Source organism: Pangasianodon hypophthalmus, chromosome 21, assembly GCF_027358585.1.
Source record: "Pangasianodon hypophthalmus isolate fPanHyp1 chromosome 21, fPanHyp1.pri, whole genome shotgun sequence".
NCBI classification, from domain to species: domain Eukaryota; kingdom Metazoa; phylum Chordata; class Actinopteri; order Siluriformes; family Pangasiidae; genus Pangasianodon; species Pangasianodon hypophthalmus.
In genome coordinates, this window is record NC_069730.1 from 18814871 (window position 1) to 18835837 (window position 20967).

Below are 20967 nucleotides of genomic sequence, written 5' to 3' on the forward strand. Positions count from 1 at the left end.
ACTTTATCGTTTCTGAACTAACAACTTACACACATAATGTAAAATTAAAATGGATTAAAATGTTATTTATCAAATAAAAGATATGAAAGATATGAAAATAAAACTGTTCATATGGTGAAATGTTCTATAGGAAGAGTTTTATTGGACAGTTATAGAAGGAGTCTCCAGTGTCAGTGCTTCGTAACAGTCCATCGGATTTTTTTGTCCATCTTGAAGAAAGAGAATAGCTGCTATAGTGTATGTGATAACATTAATTAACTTGTTTCACAGATGTCTCACAACATTAAATGTAACTTTAAATGTATAAAAACTTTATATTATTATAGTTGTCATAATTGTTAACAAATTGCTGTTTTATAAGAGCATTAAAACACTTTGGGATTTGTTGTTATAGGAAAATAATAAACTTCTGGTCAGGAACAGTAACTCAGCTTCATCACACCACCCCATCATTGATTATTTCCTTATAATAGAATGACAGCGAGTGTTTTATTCTTTACATAATGAGTTATGTTTTGATCTTAAATGCAGAAATGATGTAATCATCACTTCAACAAACTGTATTTCTTTATTTTATTTTTTTGCTTCCAATTTGTTTTACAGAAAACAGGCATCATATATACAATGAAAAAAAGTGCTTGAAAATATTCACACTGGAAAAAATATGACTGCAAAAACCCAGACCGAGATCACAAGATCACATTTTTAGCTGAGAGAGGTGAAAAAAGATTAAAATGATTCAGGAATTAATAAAACACTTATTTTATTACTTCAGTACTTCATACTAATTAGTATATTAAGGACATACTGTATATGTACATTTAACACTCCATTAATTTTGTGTGATACAGGATTCAGAAATTAAGGAGTTGAAAAATCAGAAAAAGAAGGGTTTACTGGCCTGAGGTCCAACTGGCACATCACACAAGGTGTGAAAACAGCCATCCACAGAATTTACAATAAAATGTAAGTACTCTGCTAGTATACTACAATGAAACAAACCTCATTTAATATATTATAGTAAGTTGCTTTTAGTTGATTTTCATACAGACACGGCAGCGACTGATGACACTTGTCATGGCTAGTCCTTTCACTGTTTTGGGCTTGGGCTTACTGTAAGAGAACACAGACACTGCTGTAAACTGGATTTAAATGAAAAAAAAAAAATAAATAAAACAGTAACAAGGGTTTCAACCTCACCTAAACATCTGTTCTACATCAAGGGAAGCCAGCCAGTAACTGTAGGAGTCAGGGTAATAGTTACATGTGCCACGGCCATGACACTCGATGAAGGGGACTTGTCTGAAATGCTTTAGGCAGGAACCAGGAGATGTAAGCGACTGTCCTGAGCCCTCAGCACCCACACCGGTTTGCTGCAAGAGAAAAAAGAGCAAGAGAATTGAATGGTCATTAATTATTCAGCAAGGGGAAGATTTTTACCAAGCGTGCAAATAATTCCCGTAGCTGATTGTTTATTATCATCCACATAATTTCCAGTTTCATGTGTACTTCCACTTTCTGATATTACTGATTTGAGGTATGCATTTACCAAAAAAAGAAGACTTCCATTACTTATTAGCTACATTAATCTCGTAGCTAATGCAAAATAAAAGAAGCACATTGCACAACAAAAACAGTCCTACCATGGCAAAGGAGTAGCCAGTCCAGAGTGAAAACCAGCCTTGGGGGCACTCGGGAGTCTGTGTGGTCTGGCTGTGTATGGCGATGGTATTGGCTGTGCTCTCACACACCGAACATCTGGTAAAAAGATGCAAATCCAACATGGAATCTATGTCTCCAGTAATATGTCTAATCCATAAGTTACTGGTTCCTAACCTGCTGATGTATCTTGCCAGAACATCCCCCATGATTGGTTCCATTTTGGTAGGCATGGGCTCGTCCGTGGACAACCAATAGGAGTAGTCATTACGCGAGGCATACCGGCAGGTGTGCTCCGTATCGCAGAAGAGAAAAGGCATGGTGGAGAAACGCGTCAGGCAGCTACCTGATGTGCCTGAGGAAAAAAGACGAGATATTTTCAAAGCACGAAAAAGGGAATATACAGGTAGTATAAAAATAAAAGAACAGTTGTATGACCTTTTTCATTACACGACTGTAAAATCTTTCTTTACGCCTTCCCTCCATTGACAGCCATATTCAGAGTCAGACACGTCAATATTTATGCAATAAAAGTTCTCTCAATTCAGAGTGGGTTTATGAGGATGTTTAAGTTGAATTTCTAGATGGCCCAATCAGATTATTAAAATTCACTTTTATATGTGGTTCAGACCTCAGACACTGTTAGATTTTTCTTATGCAGCTCTCTTTCAATAGGGGCTGTAACTGGCTACTTGCGTACTACAAACTACAAATTAATGGTAATAATTTTTTTCTTAATATATAGAATCTGTCAGGCATTTCAGATTTACTCAAATTGTCTTGATACTTGATACAGTCTTGGAAAAAAGGGTTCTTCAATGCTTCTCTGTGTTTTTTTTTTTATAAATAAGCTTTGTAACAGGGTTGGAACCCTTTCTGATAGGGAAACACTCTGTTGTAGGGTTCTATAGCTACGTCACCTATATCAACACACCAATCCTGTGTGAGCATGTATGTTACCCAGGTCTTGTCCATGTGCCCTCTCATTCCCATGGATGAACAGCAGTGAGTATCCTGAATAAATGAAGGTAGTTCCTTGTGGGCAGCTGGGAATTTGGATGCTCTGGCTGTGTCTGGTCAGAAGGAAGCTATCAAGAGCTCCTCGGGCTGCCTTTCCTGGAGGTCCTTGAGCACCCTTCCTTCCTGGCTGCCCCACATAGCCATCTGGCCCTAAAGAGACACCATTTGCATTTACATTCATTCATGCATTCATTCATTCATTTATGCATTGACATGCACAACATTTATCAATTTGGCAACAACCTGGTTGTCCAGGTGCTCCTTTATCTCCTTTTTGTCCAGGGAAGCCAGGGTGTCCTGGAACAGCCTGGCCTGGAGGTCCCCTGGGGCCTTGTAAGCCTGTGCAAAAAGAGATTTGTACAAAAGAGTTTCCATAACATAAGAGTTTCCATAACACAAACCACTCAACAGTTTCATTAATATGGACACCACCAATCCTAATAAGCAAACTTAACACTGTACCTGTTGGCCCTGGTATTCCAGGTGACCCAGCAAATCCAGAAGGCCCACGATCTCCAGGGTTTCCCCCTGGCCCCGGATCCCCTGGCACAGTAATTACTGGTGTACAAGAACTAGGTCCATCTGAACCTAAGATAGACCACAAACACATGAAGGATGGGTACTGTGCATTTTCACATAATCTAATGCAAAGACTACAAAGATCCTTGTGACTACTAAGATAGCTGACTCCAGAATGGACAAACCTGGTGGTCCAGGAGCTCCTGGAAATCCAGGTTCACCTTTCCGTCCATGATTGTAGTTTTGATCTCCAGGTTCACCTGAATGCGAAATACATAACTGGTTAGAAACAAACAAGTTCTTCCTTTATTACATACAACATACCCTAATTTCTGTATTTTCTAAATTATTGAACTGTCACAAAGTGCAAAGTTTACAATCAGAGGCAAAAAATTAAAAGTGAGTAAATTATATTGTATGATTTATAAGTCCAAAAACTTTTGCCAAACCTGATTTTCACCGGCCTGCTAGGGTGATTCAAACAAGCTTTATGCTTTAGAGTTGTTTTCAGTTTCAATTTTCAATCTTTTTTTGCAACAAAAAAAAATCTTATTTATAGTAGATTTAACTTAATAAGTTAGCAGCCAAATGAATCATCCATTTAAACATATTCATGTAGTCTCATACACTTGACTGCATTTTACAAATTACTGTCATCTCACCAGGAGAGCCAGGAAGCCCAGGAAGCCCTGGGTCCCCTTTTGTCCCATGAGCACCAGGAGCACCAGCAGGTCCCTGCCAGCAATGATAAATCAAAATTAGACATGTTATTATAAGGTATTGATGAAGAGTCCAAAAAACAGACCCTCGTTCAGAAGCCATGCAGCATTCATACTTATAGTCTATATAAAATTTAATGAACAGGGATGTAAAAAAAAACACAACAACAGGAGTTTAGAGGAGTAATTCACCCGAAGACCAGGGTACCCTTGGGTTCCCCTCTCTCCAGCAAGACCTGGCCTGCCCGGCAGTCCCCTGTCTCCCTTGTCCCCTTTCAGTAGGGAATGTCCTGATGGGCCTCTGGGGCCTTGGGGCCCTGTGAATCAGACATTTGACAAATTTAGATTAGGAGGGTGACTGGGTTATACCCATAGTGAAAAAGATGCTAGAACATAAGAATGACTCCTCACCAGGACTTCCAGGTCTTCCAGGAAGACCAAGTTCTCCTTTTCCCCCAGATAAACATTCTCCTGGAGCTCCAGGATGTCCAGGAGAACCACGAGGTCCTGGTGGCCCTGGGGGTCCCTTTTTTCCCACAGGACCAGGAAGCCCATTACCTGGTTTACCCTTAAGTCCCCTGTTTCCCTTTGGACCTGAAAGTGTGGCCGATTACACTTAAACCTGATATTCTTTTATTACAAACTGGTGAACAAAAATACATTAGAATTATGCAAAAAGTTATGGTTAGAATGCAGGTACAGTGTTTATTTAAATACTTGCCTGCTTGCCCTTTCTGTCCCTTTGTGCCCGGAATACTCTTTGTACAATCTGTAAAACATGCAACACACTTGCAGCTTACATGCTATACACTACATTCCAAATGATCTAGGACTTGTGGAATTTTAGATTTTCTGTGATAACATTAATGAAAGCAAACACCATATCTAGTCGCTGTAAGGTTAAATCACACTGAATGAACTGCAATGAAAGTAGGCTTCTACCGTTATTGCCCCTTAGACCTGGTGGTCCTGGAAAGCCATCCCGACCCTGGTTGCCTTTTTGGCCAACAAGTCCAGGAGGACCAGAAAGACCAGCAGTCCCTGCAACCAGACATAAAGTTCATGTCTATTACACATTCTAACCAAAACAAAATTGACCTATCCATACCACCAGGGTAAAATAGTTATGCTCTACCAATAATTGTTTGATATACATTGACAGAACATTATGTAAAGCTTATGGTTCATCAGGACCTTAAGGGAAAAAAGTATAAAATTACAAAAAAAAAAAATCTTTTTAAGTAGATAAAAAGCATGTCAAAACTGATGGCAAGAAGTGAATATTCTACAGTATAAATATACATGTACCTCGATCTCCATTTGGACCTGTAGGTCCAGGAGGTCCAGGGGCACCATGTAAGCCTGGTTGACCAGGTGAACCTGGGGGACCTGAAACAGGCACATAGAAAAAAAAGAAAGAAAAAAGAACTACATGAACAAATATCATTCTAAGAGCACTAGCAATAACTGTGCTCACTAAATTAATGTTCACCTGGAAATCCAGGGGCTCCAATGTCTCCTGGAGGTCCTGTTGACCCGGGGTTACCTGGTGGACCAGGAAATCCAACATTCCCCTTCTCTCCTTTACATACAGCATAACATCCAAATCCAGGCTCTCCCTGTCATATGACAGCACATACGTATGTACTCACAGCTAATGTTATGAAGTATTAGGGAACGCAAAGTAGGGAGAACACTTTCTACCTTTTGCCCTTTTGGCCCAGGTTGCCCCTGGATGCCCATACCCTGGTCGCCCTTGTGTCCTTTTCGTCCAATAGGACCATCTTCCCCTCTATGCCCTGTGGTTCCAGGTTCACCTGGCTCTCCTTTCATACCTCGAGAACCTTATGAAACAAGTATATGCCACCAATTAAATGCAAGAACAGAAACTCTGAAAACAGGATAAAAACTGCACAGCTCCATAAATTGTGGCACTCACCAGGAAAACCTGTAAATCCTGGATGACCTCTAGGCCCAACGTTGCCTGGTTCACCAAGCACATAGCTGTCAACACCTCTATCACCAACAGGGCCTAGAAAACAATCACTCAAAATAATAACCCCATAACTACCAAGACGGATTTCAATACAAGAACATAATTCCCTCACAAATGTTTGTACAATATGCCTAAACATGCACCTGGTGGTCCTGGCCTTCCTGGTAGCCCATTGTTCCCATTAATTCCTCTAGTTCCTGCGAGTCCTGGATCTCCCCTTATACCAGGTAAACCTGGTGGGCCTGTTAAGGTGTAATACAAAATAGACATTTATTGAGTGGGGTAGAATTGCCGTGGAGTGGGTCTTGTTGCTCTTCCAAGTTCTCTTGTTTCCTTCCACCTTCCAGAAAAATGTATGTAGGTGAATTGGTGACTCAAAATTGGCCCTCGGTGTGAAATATTCTGAGAATGTATGTGTGCAGGGTACCCTTCAATGGACTTGGATCCCATCATGGGTTTATTTTTGCCTCGCACCCAGCGCTGCCAGGGTAGGCTCCAAACTAAATTACAAACTAAGATTGCTGTAAAAGTTATGAAATATTATAAAATGATAAGATATGGAAGCTATTCACAACAGTGGACTAACATAAAAAATTCAAATATGACATTTTCATAAAAAGTGTATCATTGTTGGATGACACTTACCTGGTGGACCTGGGTCTCCTAGAGCCCCATGCTCCACCATGGAAAGACCTTGAGGCCCAGGTACTCCAGGATCTCCATGAACACCAGGAAGCCCTTTCTGACCTCTTTCTCCAGACAAGCCCTGAGATCCTGTCAGCAGAATCAAATTTAACTCTTTATTTGTAGATCTTACTTTGAAACATCAATGGCAATAGTGTGTGTTGCAGCTTGTTTTCGTGACTGACCTTTGGGTCCAGGTGATCCAGTGGGTCCAAAGGTGCCATCTGGTCCTTCAACACCTGATGGTCCTGGTGGCCCCCATTCACCTTTGGGTCCTGGTTACCCATCAGAGAATCAACAAAAAATTACATTTTCACATTTTTCAAAATATGAAGGGGTCTTTTTTTCACACAGGTTTTACCTTGTACACCAGGAAGTCCACTTGCCCCTGTGAGACCTGGTATTCCAGGAGGCCCTGGCGCTCCCTGCGTCGACGACCCAGGTGGTCCCCGGGGTCCAGCCGGACCAGATGTGCCGAAGCCTGGCACACCGGGACTCCCCCTAATGCCCTTCTGTCCACTTGGTCCTGAAAATGCATTTGTATTTGTAAGACAGATATTTTTAAACAACCAAAATTTTCATGGTATACCTTCCTAAGTATTTCATGTTTACATAACTCCATGACCATATTTGTGATGAGCATGTGCTGACTAACCTCTGGAGCCTACTTGACCTCTACTTCCCGGAATTCCTGGTGGACCAGTTGCTAGGTGACAGTCACCTGGTTCACCTGGTAGTCCCTGAACACCCACTGCACCTTTATTTCCTGTATTGAAAACACACAGTCATATGATTTATAAGAAATGTGTGAATAACTAAGACTATGTTAGCCTGTTTTCTTGTGAGGTGTGTACCTTTTGGGCCTGACTCCCCTGGAATTCCTGTGATTCCAAATGGTCCAGGGAAACCAGGAACACCTGGGTCTCCTGGAAGACCTTTAACACCTGGAGCACCTGGAATTCCTGCCAATCCTTCTAGCCCTGCTGGGCCATATCCAGGTTCACCCTACAGATAGTTCATTATAGTAGTGAACCTGATATCCAAAATATTTACACAGTACATAAGTGTTATTTGTGCTGTTGTACCTTTGACCCTGGTATTCCCGGTGGTCCCATTGGTCCAGGTAGTCCATTTAAGCCAATTCCCGGAACTCCTGGTGGCCCTGGCTGGCCTTTATTACCTACATACACATTGTATACTCATGGTTTAACAAATTCAAGGTGTAATTGTCAGGGCTGCTTTTTGAATTGAATATATGAATGCATAAATTGATTGTATGGACACCTTTGATCCCTGGGGGTCCAACATTTGTATGCACTAAAGAGCCTCTGTCTCCCTTTGGACCACGGAAGCCTGGAATGCCTGGATGACCTGGGGGTCCAGGACTGCCTATGAACACATAGGCCCAGTAAGTAAAGCAGGATAAGTTGCAGCAATAATGCCCATGGCTGTCCTAGGACTTACCTGGTGGTCCATCTGGCCCTGGAAGCCCCTTCTGGCCTTTTGAACCTGGATATCCTGTGCCACTTCTACTACACTCTCCTTTCTCACCTACCAAACAAGTATCAAAGTTTTAAATTACCACCAATAGGGTGAGTATTTACAGCATAGCACATGTTTTTCTTGCTTGCCTGGAGGTCCAGGTGGGCCTCTGATGCCTTGAACTCCATGGTTGCCTTTCTGTCCAGAAAATCCAGGTACTCCAAATCCTGAAGGACCTGGTGGCCCACTTGGTCCAGGGTTTCCTTGAATCCCTGGTAACCCAGCAGGTCCTGCATCTCCCATGGGGCCTAATGTCACATTCTAATCACAAAATGATCAATATATTTGTCTGCTGATGAAGTGCTTAGTTGTAGGCCTGCTTTGTAGTTTAGGTTTCTAGGGGAGTGAACACTTCCTTCAAATTATATGGACCAAGCAAAACATCATTCTGTAGTTAGGCATAAGAGTGCTATATCCAATAATTCCAAAAGATAATTCCCTTTGAGAAGCAGTACCACTTACTGAATCACCCTTGGCCCCAGGTGGTCCCTTAGATCCAGGGTGTCCTGGTGAACCTTGGAGACCATCTAGACCAGGGAGGCCTGGCAACCCTGGAAACCCTTTATCTCCCTTCATTCCTAGGTGATAAGAGTTTCCTCCACTTCCCTTCTCTCCTGGTACCCCCTGAAGTCCAGGTGGCCCTGGAGGTCCCTTCAGCCAATTAAGAAGCTTATTACAATCAACCACATTTGGACAAAGTTTCGTCATGTTTATTTTTTAATGTAACTATACCTCGTGCCAAATATCTGCATAAAGGTTCAAGTTAGGATGCTTTCATGTGTATGATATTTAGTTTAATTTAAATTAAATCTCTGTGTGTTTGAGCTGCACCATCGCACTAGATACAAAATTGTTTATTGGTATTTCATGTTAGTGAGGGTAATTAATGAGTTCTTGATGGCATTGTAATGTAATTAAAAAATAATTATATCATCATCATTATTATACCTCATAACCTGGTGAACCGGCAACGCCTTTAAAACCCGTATCTCCCTTTGGGCCAGGTGGAACATTTATACCTACAAGTATAAAATAGTATACAAATTTTCAAGTGGCTTTAAGTTAATGTCACAATAAATATAATCTAGCTAATTGTAAGCATTTATAACTGTGGTCTGGATGATATTATATACCTGGAAGGCCTCGTTGGCCTGGTGGGCCTTGAGGACCTGATAGTCCATAGCAACATTCATAACAGGGCTCCCCTTTATCACCTGTAATAAAAAACAAGAAATCACCAGTTACATACATACGGTCAGGTCCATTAGAATTTGGACAGTGAAATAATTTTTGTAATTTTGTCTCTCTACACCACCACAATGGATTTGAAATGAAGCAATCAAGATATAATTGAAGTGTAGGTTTTCAGCTTTAATTAAAGGGGTTTAACAAAATATTGCATTAACCATTTAGGAAAGTCTACCCTTCAACCACATCTTGATTGCTTCATTTCAAATCCATTGTGATGGTGTACAGAGGCCCATCCATCCATTCTCTGTACTGTTTATCCAACCTGGAGCCTATCCCAGGGAACACGGTAGGAGACACCCAGGGCAGGATGCCAACCCATCACAGGGCACAATCGTGCACACACATAATTTGGAAATGCCAATCAGCCTACAGCGCATGTCTTTGGACTAGGGGAGGAAACTGGAGTACCCAGCACAATATTCCAGTTCCAGAACCCCCAAAGCACGGGGAGAACATGCAAACTCTGTGTACGCGCACACACACACACACACACACACACACACACTCACACACACATGGTAGTGGCAGGAATCGAACCCCCAACTGCTAAGCCACCAGGCCCTCAGTGAACAGAGGCAAAATTATGAAAATTGTGTCATTGTCCAAATACTTATGGACCTGACTGTATGAAAACTTTCTAAGAATTTTACCTCATAAAATGATGTTAAGGTCAATACTCTTCTGTTACTTTATGTACAACCTATAATACAATTTCATCATGACAGTTTGTGTACCTTTTGGTCCTGGACGGCCATCATTACCAGGAATACCGGGAAGACCCTTGAATTCTTTAATACGTGGAGGATATTCTACACATGGAGATAATATATTAATAAATGTTATAGAAAAGAAGAAAAGATGACTGGAGATTAAAAAAGACATGCAAAAAAATATTTAATTCTATTTAATATTGAAGTAAAATATTCTATTTATTAGTGTTATGTAGAAATATTTGTTACCTGGAGGCAACACTGGGCCTGGAGGTCCTGGGTCTCCATGCGGCCCCTGTACTCCTGGAGGACCATCTCTACCTGGAGGTCCTATCTGATCTGGTGCTGCCTCACCCTTATCCCCTTTGGGTCCTATTTGGCCTGGCGGACCCTGTGGACCTGTAGGTCCAAGACCATGTGAACCTACAAACATATGCAAGCTAATTACACGAGGTACATACAGCACAGGGAAGATTATCTTTCTATTAAGTTCTAAAAAGAATCTAAAAATAAATGTTATAGTTTCTTTCTTTTTTTTTTTTTAGATTTGGCATATTTGAAAAAATGGAAGCTAGGAACATTATCTTTTTATCTGTCTGTCTTTCAAAAGAATTTAGTTTTTCAGTTAAAGCATTCTCGTTTGCATTTTTGCAAGTACTACAGTAGATGAAGGTTTTGAATGCATATTATTATATTATTTTATCTACATCTTCTGTAGTTTTGTTTAATATGTTTAATTAATTATATCCTTCACATTTTTATAGTCACCTGGAAGTCCTGGTTGTCCTGGAAATCCTGAAACACCTAGAAATCATAAAAGATATGAACAATAAAAATGTATATCTTTCATTTTCTGTCATATGTCACTTTATACCACAGAGTTTATCATTTTTCTAATGAGTCTTCAGTGTCAGTATGTTGTAACATACAAAAGATATACAGCGGTAATTTAACATTTTTTGCCATGGGAGAGCTTTCAGGACAGAGGCATTTGTGCTTTCTCGTTAAAACTGTTCATTGCTGCTATAATGTGAGTGATAACAGGAACTAACTTGTTTCATGGAAGTTCCACATTGAGTAACAGATTTGTAGTTACATTGAATGCAACTATAAACAGATAAAAAGTATGTATTGTTTATTACTAAATAAAAATAACAAGTGTTGGCAAATTGCTGTGGTATAAGGGTAATAAAACACTTAGGAGAAGAATCAGCTTCAGCATTGTAACAGTGAAAAGTAGCAATAGAATTTCGGATGCAAAGATTTGAAGCCTAAAACTAAATATTTGTAAATATAATTCTAGCATATATTCAGAGGATAATCCATTAAATGTACTAACCTTTCATACCAGGTGGCCCGGGCTGTCCTTCACAACCGGCATCTCCCTCATATCCCTTCAGTGGACATCTAGCAACCTGCAGATACACAGGAAAGAAACTTGGAGAAGTTACCTTTTTGTAGAATTTTATTCTCAGAGATTTGAGATTCAACATACATATGCTCAATGATCCGAATTGTAACAAAAATGATAAATATTAACATCTGCATATTAATTTATTATGCCATATTTTGATAATAAAATAATAAATTTACTTCTTGTATGTCTCCGGGGGGACCTGTTGGACCATGATCACCTTTCTCTCCCTGGTAAAGATGAAAAGACAACATTCACACCAGAGCTGTAGCATTTTCTGAGATTTAATACACATTTCTTAAGGAAACTTGACTGGCATATTAGTTAAAATTACAGAAAGCAGGTCGGAGTGAATTTTACAAAAACATACACTCACCTTGAGTCCTGGTGGGCCAGGTAAGTATCCTGGAGGACCACGAGCTCCCTTTTTACCCTTAAAATGATTAAATACACATGTCCATGCTCAAACACTAACAAAGATACTTTAGGACAGCTATTTATGTACTTCTAAATAAATGTAAGCATATTTAAGGATAGCTACAGTATATGAAGACAGGCTTTATCGGCCAGTGTAAAAATGGAGGCATAACAGAAATACACAGTGTTTACATAAAATATTGAAAAATGTATATATATATATATATATATATATATGTATATATATAAATTACTGTCAATCCTCTTAATCCAGGTGCTCCTGGCTCTCCCTAAATGTAAAACAAGATATCAATACTTTAGTGAATTCACCACCTTTACGACATTATAAATATGTAATATTATTAGCTGAATAAAGCATCCAGATGTGTAAAGAAATAAGTAAAATTATAGTGTAGCAGGAATGATACTACAGCTAAATGAGTTAACTTATCTAGCACTAGAGCTACATTAAGTTACTTTAAAGTAGCCCTGAAAGGAATAAACCACTTGGTGTCATCTTGTTATGGGAAATCAACAACAGGGTGGTGTGAGGAAACGAAGTTACTGTTAGGATGATTATTTTTCTATTCCAGTATTTTATTTCTCTTACACCACACTAATTCATCAACGATTACGATTCCATTTTTATTTATTAACAAATAACATGTTATAGTTTTTGTCCATTTATAGTAAGGACTACATAATAATTAAATTTAATTTAATTGCATCTAACCCACAGCTGTGAACATTGCAAATGCTATCTGTCATGTAACAATCTTGGAATGATGTATTGAAAGTGATGTCTGGGAAAAAAAAACAGCCTTAAAATCTACCTCCTGCCCTTCGTCACCTTTGTCTCCCTTTTCACCTTTCTGAAAGGAAGCGCCTGGGCGTCCCTATAAGGAGGAAAAATGAGTACAAGCTCTATAGTCTGTAAAGAAAAGTCCAGGATCCCATGAACGCCTATTTCAACAGGGAAACTGATCACGAAAAAAACAATTAGCCATAATTTTCTGTTTGAAAAATTTATGTAGAAATACTCACAGGTCTACCGTCACAGCCTCTTTCTCCCACGTCTCCAGGTTCACCCTGAGGAGAGACATTTGAGCAAATGATCAGTTTTGTCATCTTCTGAGGTAGATATGCTATAAATAAAAAAAACAATAACACCTTTTCAAAGCTCAAGGAGTTTTTACAGTTTTACAGAAAAACTGAATTTTTAAAAAATTGGTGCAGAACTGAATCTAAATACACATTACCTTTATCCCACTTCCACTATTCACAAAGAATATTCCTCTTCCTTGTGAACCAGGCGTTCCAGGAGGACCCTGATTTCCCTGAACATATTATAGTATACCGTGATATATCATTGCATTGTACATCGACAGCAATCTGAATGGTCCATATGGTAACAAATCGTATTATACTAAAAACATAATGGTAAATTGTGTAGTTATTGTCTGTGAAGAAAAATATTAATATGAAAAGTTTTAATATTAAATAGATAAGTAATGTGTAATGTATACCTTCGGACCTGGAAGCCCTGGAAAACCAGATCGTCCATGGGTACCCTAAAAGACACACACACACACACACACACACACACACACACACACAAACACACACACAGGCCATATGGCATAGTGACACCTTTTCAAAATTAGTCTAAGAAACTAAATAGTAAATACCTTTACTCCTGGAGGTCCAGAAGGCCCGGAAGGTCCCTATAAAAAGAGACACATCAACAAGGTGTATCCACATTTCTACACAAATATGAATAAAACATTTTTAAAAAATCAGCAGGTTTAATATTACCGCACATATATGCACTTTATTCCACATAGTCCATAATTTTTCTGCCATCTATCTTTTATATCCTTTATATTTTTATATTTTTCTTTTTCTACTTCTATGCAAATAAATTCTGTTTTATGTTTTTTATGTCACTGGACAGTCTTTTTTTCTTTCTTTTTTTATTTCACTGCACGTCGTACTGTGTATGGTTGTATGTGTCCAATAAAATTTGAATTTGAATTTGAAATTAACACTGAGCATCATATGTAGAAAAATACTTTTCATGCTGATTTAAAAATGGAATATGTCAATATATTCCATATATTTCATTATAACATTGCTACAAGAACATCCTAGCAGGCAGAGAAAAAAAAACAAAACAGGATTAAACATAATAACCCTCGAGCATATATCAGTGGACAAGATGGCTAATTTTATTTTTTTATTATTATTTTTAATTTTTTCCCCAAATGTGTCAATGAACTTTAAGAAAATGGCATAAGGAAATAAGCTCCCAAGACTGAGACTCATGAATTGGCTTTTCTGACTTATTTGTGTTTAGTCTTAGGGAAGCTGAACTGCTTAAAATAAGGAAAAAAGCCTAATATTAATATTTCAAACTCACGTCAGTGCCTCTTAAACCCATTGGCCCTGGAAATCCCTCCAGACCTGGCAGTCCAGGTGGTCCCTGTAAGAAGGAAAACACTGGAAGTGCAAGCAGGAACACTGCTCACCTCTCAGGAAACAAGTTTTTGTACTTGATTTCTAATAAAAGTCTTGGGAAAGTGACGTGAATGATATACCGGAGGTCCAAGCCTTTCTCCTGTAATCAGCCCTGGTGATACAGAGTCCCCCTGTCACAAAACACACAGAGGAAGTGGGAAAGCAGCAAGAGTTAAAGAAATGTTGGTTCCCACTTAGCCCAAATACACTTTTGCTGTTTGTAGTTTACTTTTGCAATGGACAAAATGGGCAAAGCTAATGTAGCTGCACATGCCCAAATGTTCATCACTCTTTAATTAAATTATTAATCAGATGATTTTGTAAAATAGCACTGAGAGTCTGTACTCACAAATTTAACTCAATATAACCAACGTTTTGATAAAAACCTGCTTTCCCTACTTAGGAATCGGAGGTCATTCCGACTATCCAAGATGGTCAGCTCCATGACGCTTCGGTGTTCAGTTACGTGGTGAAGTTTTGTTCTTTTTTCTTTTGCACATTTATAGACTACAGTCCAAATGAATGTTATTTGAGGCAGATATTTACACTGAAGATTTTGGGTGAGGAAAAAAAATTCTATTACTTGTTAGAAATTTTATCTTCGTAGAGCCAGTTTAAACCTTAACCAGAAAACTTTGAACACACAACGTGTCTTAGCTTACTAATGAAATGGAAAATTGTGTAAATTATTACATTTAGTTCACTGACACTGGCATCTGTATATATGATTTAAATTTTTTCAAGTGTTTCAAGTCTGTGATGCTCTCCTGGCTTCAAGAGATGTTTCATCTGAATGCCTCCGAACCGAAGGTTCTATCATCTGGTTCTTTGTACTTTCATTTATACTTTCATTGGATAATGTGTGCTTAGTCTGTCTATTTTAGTTACTGTCACTGATAGGCTGCATGAATCAACAAATCTGGGCTTGAAGGAAATCAGCCCCAGCCTCACTTCTTATATTGGTGTGTTTTTATCTTTGATAGAAGAGGAGGCTTAGCCTTGCTAGTACAGTGATACCAGCCGACCCTGATAAAAATCTTGTAAAAACAAAAACCTACCTTTGGCCCCGGCCAGCCAGGTGGCCCCTGAAAAAAACAGAGAAGTCATTTTCTGACTCTAACATTTACAAACCACAGGTTAAGATTATTTAATAATCAAACTGTGTTCTTACTTCGTGTCCTTGTGAGCCTGGCACACCGCGTGGACCAGGGGAGCCTTCTTCTCCCTGTGAAAACACCATGGATATAGACAAATGTATCCAGTATTTTCAATTATGAGATTACAGTAAAACAAATATAAGATTATTGAGCCTATTTCTAATTGTCAAATAAATGTGCTTCTTTCTAGAAATAAATGTTTGAAATAAAATTATCTACCAATGAAACAAGAACATTTCAAGGCTGAAATTACTAAAATGTCTGCAGTATACATCTTTAAATGTATTGTATGTATTATATTCAATCTATATTATTTAGTTTTTATATTATTGTTGCAGTGTACATCTTGAAATGTATTTCATGTATCCTATTTAATGCATTGTTAAATCTAACGAACTAAAACTGCTTTAATACCTTTGTACCATCACAGCCAGGAGCACCAGGTGGACCAATGGGACCTTGCTTTCCTGGTGTACCCTAAAAAAATGTAAAAAAAAAAAAAAAAAAAAAGAAAGAAAGAAAGAAAGAAATATACACACAGGTTGCATGTCATGGAATATGTCAGGAAAGTTGGACTGGAGTAAAATTACCGGCAAACCTGGAGCTCCAAGGAAACCCGGGCTTCCAACAGCTCCCTGTAAATACACACACACACACACACACACACACTGCGCTGACTTAAACAAATCATATTTTAACTTTCAATCCCACACAAACAGATAAACAGATATAATATAATATAAAATAATATAATAATAATAAAAATATAAAAGTCTCCTTTCACCCTGTCTCCTTTCGATCCTTGGAGACCGATAGGACCAGTGTTTCCCTTAAAAAGAAAATAATATCATTCTGATCATCAACATAGAACAACATTATTTCTCACATTTCAAGGTAGCTTTACCAAGGTAAAGGTAGCTAGAGCTTTTTCACCTGTAAAGTTAAGGTATAGGTCGTGGTATAAAATACCCAGAAAAGAAGACCACACAGATCCTTTGCTGTAATGTTACCTTCTCACCCTGCGGCCCTCGATGACCCTCGGCTCCTACATAACCGGGTAAACCAGGAGGCCCAGGTTGGCCCGGATATCCTTTTACACCCTGTGGGAAATTACATACTGAGAAAAGAGAATGACAATATGTTTCTAAAATGTGCTGTATAGAGAACTGCAGCTGATGAAACTGTTGTGTACTTTTGTATAGTCGGAAATCCAGATTCATTTTCATCTACAGGAGAGCTTCAATATTTCTTGAAATGTGATCATAAATGTTCTCATTTTTGGACATGATACCTTGTACTTTACTAATCCGGCCAAGCCTACGGATGAGACACTTCAGGTTTGCTCATCAGCCTTTTCTGTGTGTAACCTTTCTTTACTTTCTTAAGTCAAACCTCTAAACGTATCTTCAGTTAGTGCTAGCATATAAAAACCTCAATGTACAGAAGCTAAATAGTTGAATTAATCTTTTTCCTCAGCTTTGGTTCAATACTGAAGGATAAATGTACCTAAATGATAGATAAATAAAATTAACTGACTTACTTACTCACCTACATACTTACCTACTGCTTGTTTATTTTTCTATTTAGCTCAGTTTCTTACAGTACCCACTTCCCTCCTGCCTAACATACAGGTGACAAATAAAATGTGGCTCTATTATGCCATGGGGCATTTATTTATTTTTCTGCTATGGTTTGGCTCCATTTGTACTCTTGGTCACTGCAAACCAATACAATGTTCTTCTGACTGATCACCTTTATCCTGTGATAAAACTTTTCTATCCTGATGTGGGGCATGCTCTCTTTCAGGATGACTCTGCTCCCATCCACAGAGCGCTTAGGGCTCACTGAATAGTTTGCTGAAGATGAAATGACGTAAATCATACGCCATAGTGACAGCATGTTTTATTAAAACACCAACTGAGGGAAGATCTTTTGGAAAAATGGTGTTCTTTGCACCAGTAGAGTCTATGAAAAGGAAAACTGAAGCTGTTCTGGTAGCTCAGTTTGGCCCAACACTTTACTAATACACTTTATGTTGTTTTTTCCTTTAAACTGTCACCTGTCTGTAATTTTTGTTTGGCATGAAATTTCCAAATTGTTGAGACCATTTTCCTGGACACATTAAATATTTATCAGTACTGTAATTTAGAGCCAAATGACCACTAGATGTCACCATTTCATACCATTCCCATTTGAAATAATCAACTCCAGAAGGGGGGACATTTCATTGTAGCAAGGGAAGAAGGTTAAGGTTCCAGGTAAGGATTAAAAACATGCCAGGGTGACTCATTTGTGGTACGAGCAGGAAAATCACCTGTGTTGGTCTCAGGACATGAAGAACCACAGCATGGCGCCTCTATATTACATATATTTCAGTGCACTACAAGCACTATAGCACTATAACATGCACACAGACTGAGCTCATTTATACTGTAAAAATCCATAAAAGTCCATGAATCTACTCCAAATTCAGGATCAGTTAAAAGGTATATATTCAAAACATGTCTCCACCCAAAACTGTTTTGAAGACCATTTTTAAATTCCTTGATGGACCAAAAAAGGGCAGAAGTGGTTTCCATTTTACTCTCATCCATAAATCAGTAACATTTCAACATTAACATTCCGTTAAGTGACATTATGTAATACATTAGTTAACATGAACAAACTGTGAACTTTGAACAGCTTTAATACACCACCAGAAACTACCTGTTTTTGTGACTTTTGCTTAATGACGTTGCCCTTTTCTGCTTATTTTTAGACCATATGTGGATTTTTGTACTGAAAGAAGAGCTTAAATATGTCTTATAGCAGCATAGCTGTATTTTAGTGGCAAAAATAAAGAAAAATGCAGTACTTTGTGACAATTTTTTACAGTTTTACTGTTCCATTGTGCCAGAAAACATTCCAGAGTACAGAAAATACAAATGGCTACTGAATAAATAAATAAATAAATAAGAAAACTCCAGAAAACACAAATGTCTACAAAAACAAGATGTTTCTCTCCTCTGTCACAGTAACCTCTCAGCCAACAGGGTATCTGAGGTTGAATATTTTATTCTTTGCAATGGTTTACTTAACAATGCTGTGCAGCCAAAACAGACATGTTTGTAGATTTCAAGCCTCCATGTTCCCAGACTGTACAAAGTCAAAACGACACATTCAAGGCCAAATTTGAGCAACGGTTTACACCAGGAAGAGTGAAATATCACACATCTTTAACAGTCTGTGCTTCTTTGAAGCATCACGCAAAATCAGACAGAGGTTTTAGATCACACCTTACTGAATTTACATCCCCTGCAATTATAAATACTGTGATTTTACATTATCTATATGATAAAGACTTCTGAAGTACTTTTAAGATTCATAACTGTACACAGTATAGAGTAATATGACTTGCTGCTTGAACTGTGTGGTGTTAATTAGTTTTTTTTTTTAATTATATGAATTTTATGAAATAACTAAAAAAAAGTATTTGGCACATTTTTATAGACATTAAGATGAATAGATTAAAAGATATTTTTTTCCTATTTGTCTTTTGACCCTTTTTTCTTCACAGTGTTATCCTTGGGCTACAGAAAATAGATAGATCGATAGATACCTTTTCACCCTTCACTCCTCTGCATGGACAGGTGGATTTCCCGTTACATGCACATTTCTGAAACACAAAAATTTTAAAGTCAAAACATGTGATATGTGTAACAAGTAATTGTTCACCTCATTAACACCATCCGATATTTAATTTACATAGTTTTCCCACTTTCAAAAATATCATAACATGTCTTAAGACACATTTAACGGCTACTTACTTACTTCTCTGTTTTAGACTGTGTGTTTTTAAGATTATTGTATGAGATGATCCCAATAAAATCTCGCCCTAACCTATAGCAGACTGTGGTGTTCTCCATGTCAGATTATACGATGAAGATCTTCTAACGACAGATTTGCAAATCAAGGAAATCCACTTGAAGTCAGCTTGAAGTAATAAAAATTTTTTTTTCTGTTCCTTAGCATGTTTTAGTTACTTTTCGCCATGGCTACTGCCGTATTTGTTCTGAGGGATCCAGTCATTTGGATTTGTCACATTATTTATTAAACCTAATTTGCACAGAATTGAGAAAATCTCAATTTAAACATCGTCTGTTGCTGAAATTGCATCTCCATAGGATATAGACTTTGACGAATCTGTGTTCAATGTTTATAGACAAACATCCATTATAAAATACTGAAGCCATATAATACGGTCCTATTGAATAAGTACACTTGTAAAAGACTAAAATTCTACACAAACCGGCACAGCCAGAAAGAACACTATCTGCTATTTGCCTTATTCGACTCTCTTTAAGTGTTTACATGTGTGTACAAACACAGAGAAAAGGCCACCAGGACTGCAGCAACCCCACTGTACACATGCTGAGCAATGTCTAAAAAATATTCACGACTGTGCACAAACACTTGTCTCTTTCTTGGCTTTACAGAAAAGCACTGATACAGTATAATAAACTCCTCTGCTGTAACATTATGTGTAGTTTAACTTAACCTCAGGAGACCTCAAGAAACTGCAAGAGATCATGTCCTTATTTACAGATGCTGGAATTTTAAAATGTTACCCCCTGGTTGCTATTTATGTGGAGTTTCTGTGCTTCCTGTGTCCAATCGTTCAATTAGATTTTCCTCTAGCAATCGATTTCAAAAGTTTTGGCTCCCCCAATGGAAATGCATGAACGGAAGCAGAGTATGCTGGTTAATAAAAGATATCTATAAGATAAATGAGAGTATGAGAGACATGTTACGATAATCAGTTATATTTAAAATATAGTGCATGAAAATTATCTTTGACAGTTTCATACGAACTGAGAAATTTATACATTTATTCATAATGCGGTATTGTGCCAAATACAATTATGACACAATTTAGCATCAACTTACAAATTTATACACTCATTCTAAAATTACAGCTATTGTAATAGTGATTTTACGTACATAAAAGCCAATGTGTAGTTAATTTTCATTCCTGAAAATCCCATAATACTCTGCCAATTGCAAATTTTTCACATGATAAAGCAATAAAGCAACCACAGATCATTTAATTTACAGTTAACGATATATGATGAGCCTAAACAATAAATAACTTCAAAATTCTTACTCCTTTTGCCCTTCCGTGCCAGAACACAAGCCAGCTGAGGAGGAGAGACAGTGTCCATGTTGCTCTCATCCTTCACGTCCTGCCACAGTGCATCTGTCTCTGATGCACAGTATTTTTCTTGCTTTTTTCTTACATGACATTAGTTTCTCTTTACAGATTTAGGTCTCCATTTAGCATTTCCCTGGAGATACTGGCAGCATGGATTTGAGGCTGCTGCAG

At 38.1% G+C, this 20967-nt stretch overlaps 1 protein-coding gene across 1 annotated transcript; it reads right to left on the bottom strand.

The window, feature by feature from the left end:
- Window positions 1-559: 559 nt before the first annotated feature.
- On the bottom strand, window positions 560-20960 carry LOC113546387 (collagen alpha-5(IV) chain). Its single transcript, XM_026946212.3, has 52 exons — window positions 20749-20960; window positions 19204-19260; window positions 16616-16705; window positions 16390-16434; window positions 16196-16240; window positions 16020-16082; window positions 15620-15673; window positions 15507-15533; window positions 14529-14579; window positions 14351-14413; window positions 13620-13655; window positions 13458-13502; window positions 13191-13268; window positions 12976-13020; window positions 12765-12827; window positions 12186-12221; window positions 11891-11947; window positions 11694-11744; window positions 11440-11515; window positions 10869-10904; window positions 10350-10523; window positions 10125-10199; window positions 9273-9353; window positions 9088-9158; window positions 8602-8790; window positions 8229-8400; window positions 8062-8148; window positions 7882-7986; window positions 7683-7777; window positions 7452-7602; window positions 7253-7363; window positions 6959-7123; window positions 6783-6872; window positions 6559-6687; window positions 6057-6155; window positions 5857-5949; window positions 5622-5761; window positions 5410-5536; window positions 5226-5306; window positions 4860-4958; window positions 4639-4686; window positions 4329-4511; window positions 4110-4234; window positions 3861-3933; window positions 3384-3458; window positions 3142-3267; window positions 2923-3018; window positions 2620-2829; window positions 1837-2014; window positions 1644-1758; window positions 1201-1373; window positions 560-1113 (listed from the first exon to the last, which is right to left on the bottom strand). Exons 1-52 carry the CDS (start codon window positions 20815-20817, stop codon window positions 1032-1034), a joined length of 4905 nt encoding a protein of 1634 aa, XP_026802013.3. The 5' UTR covers window positions 20818-20960; the 3' UTR covers window positions 560-1031.
- Window positions 20961-20967: the final 7 nt, after the last annotated feature.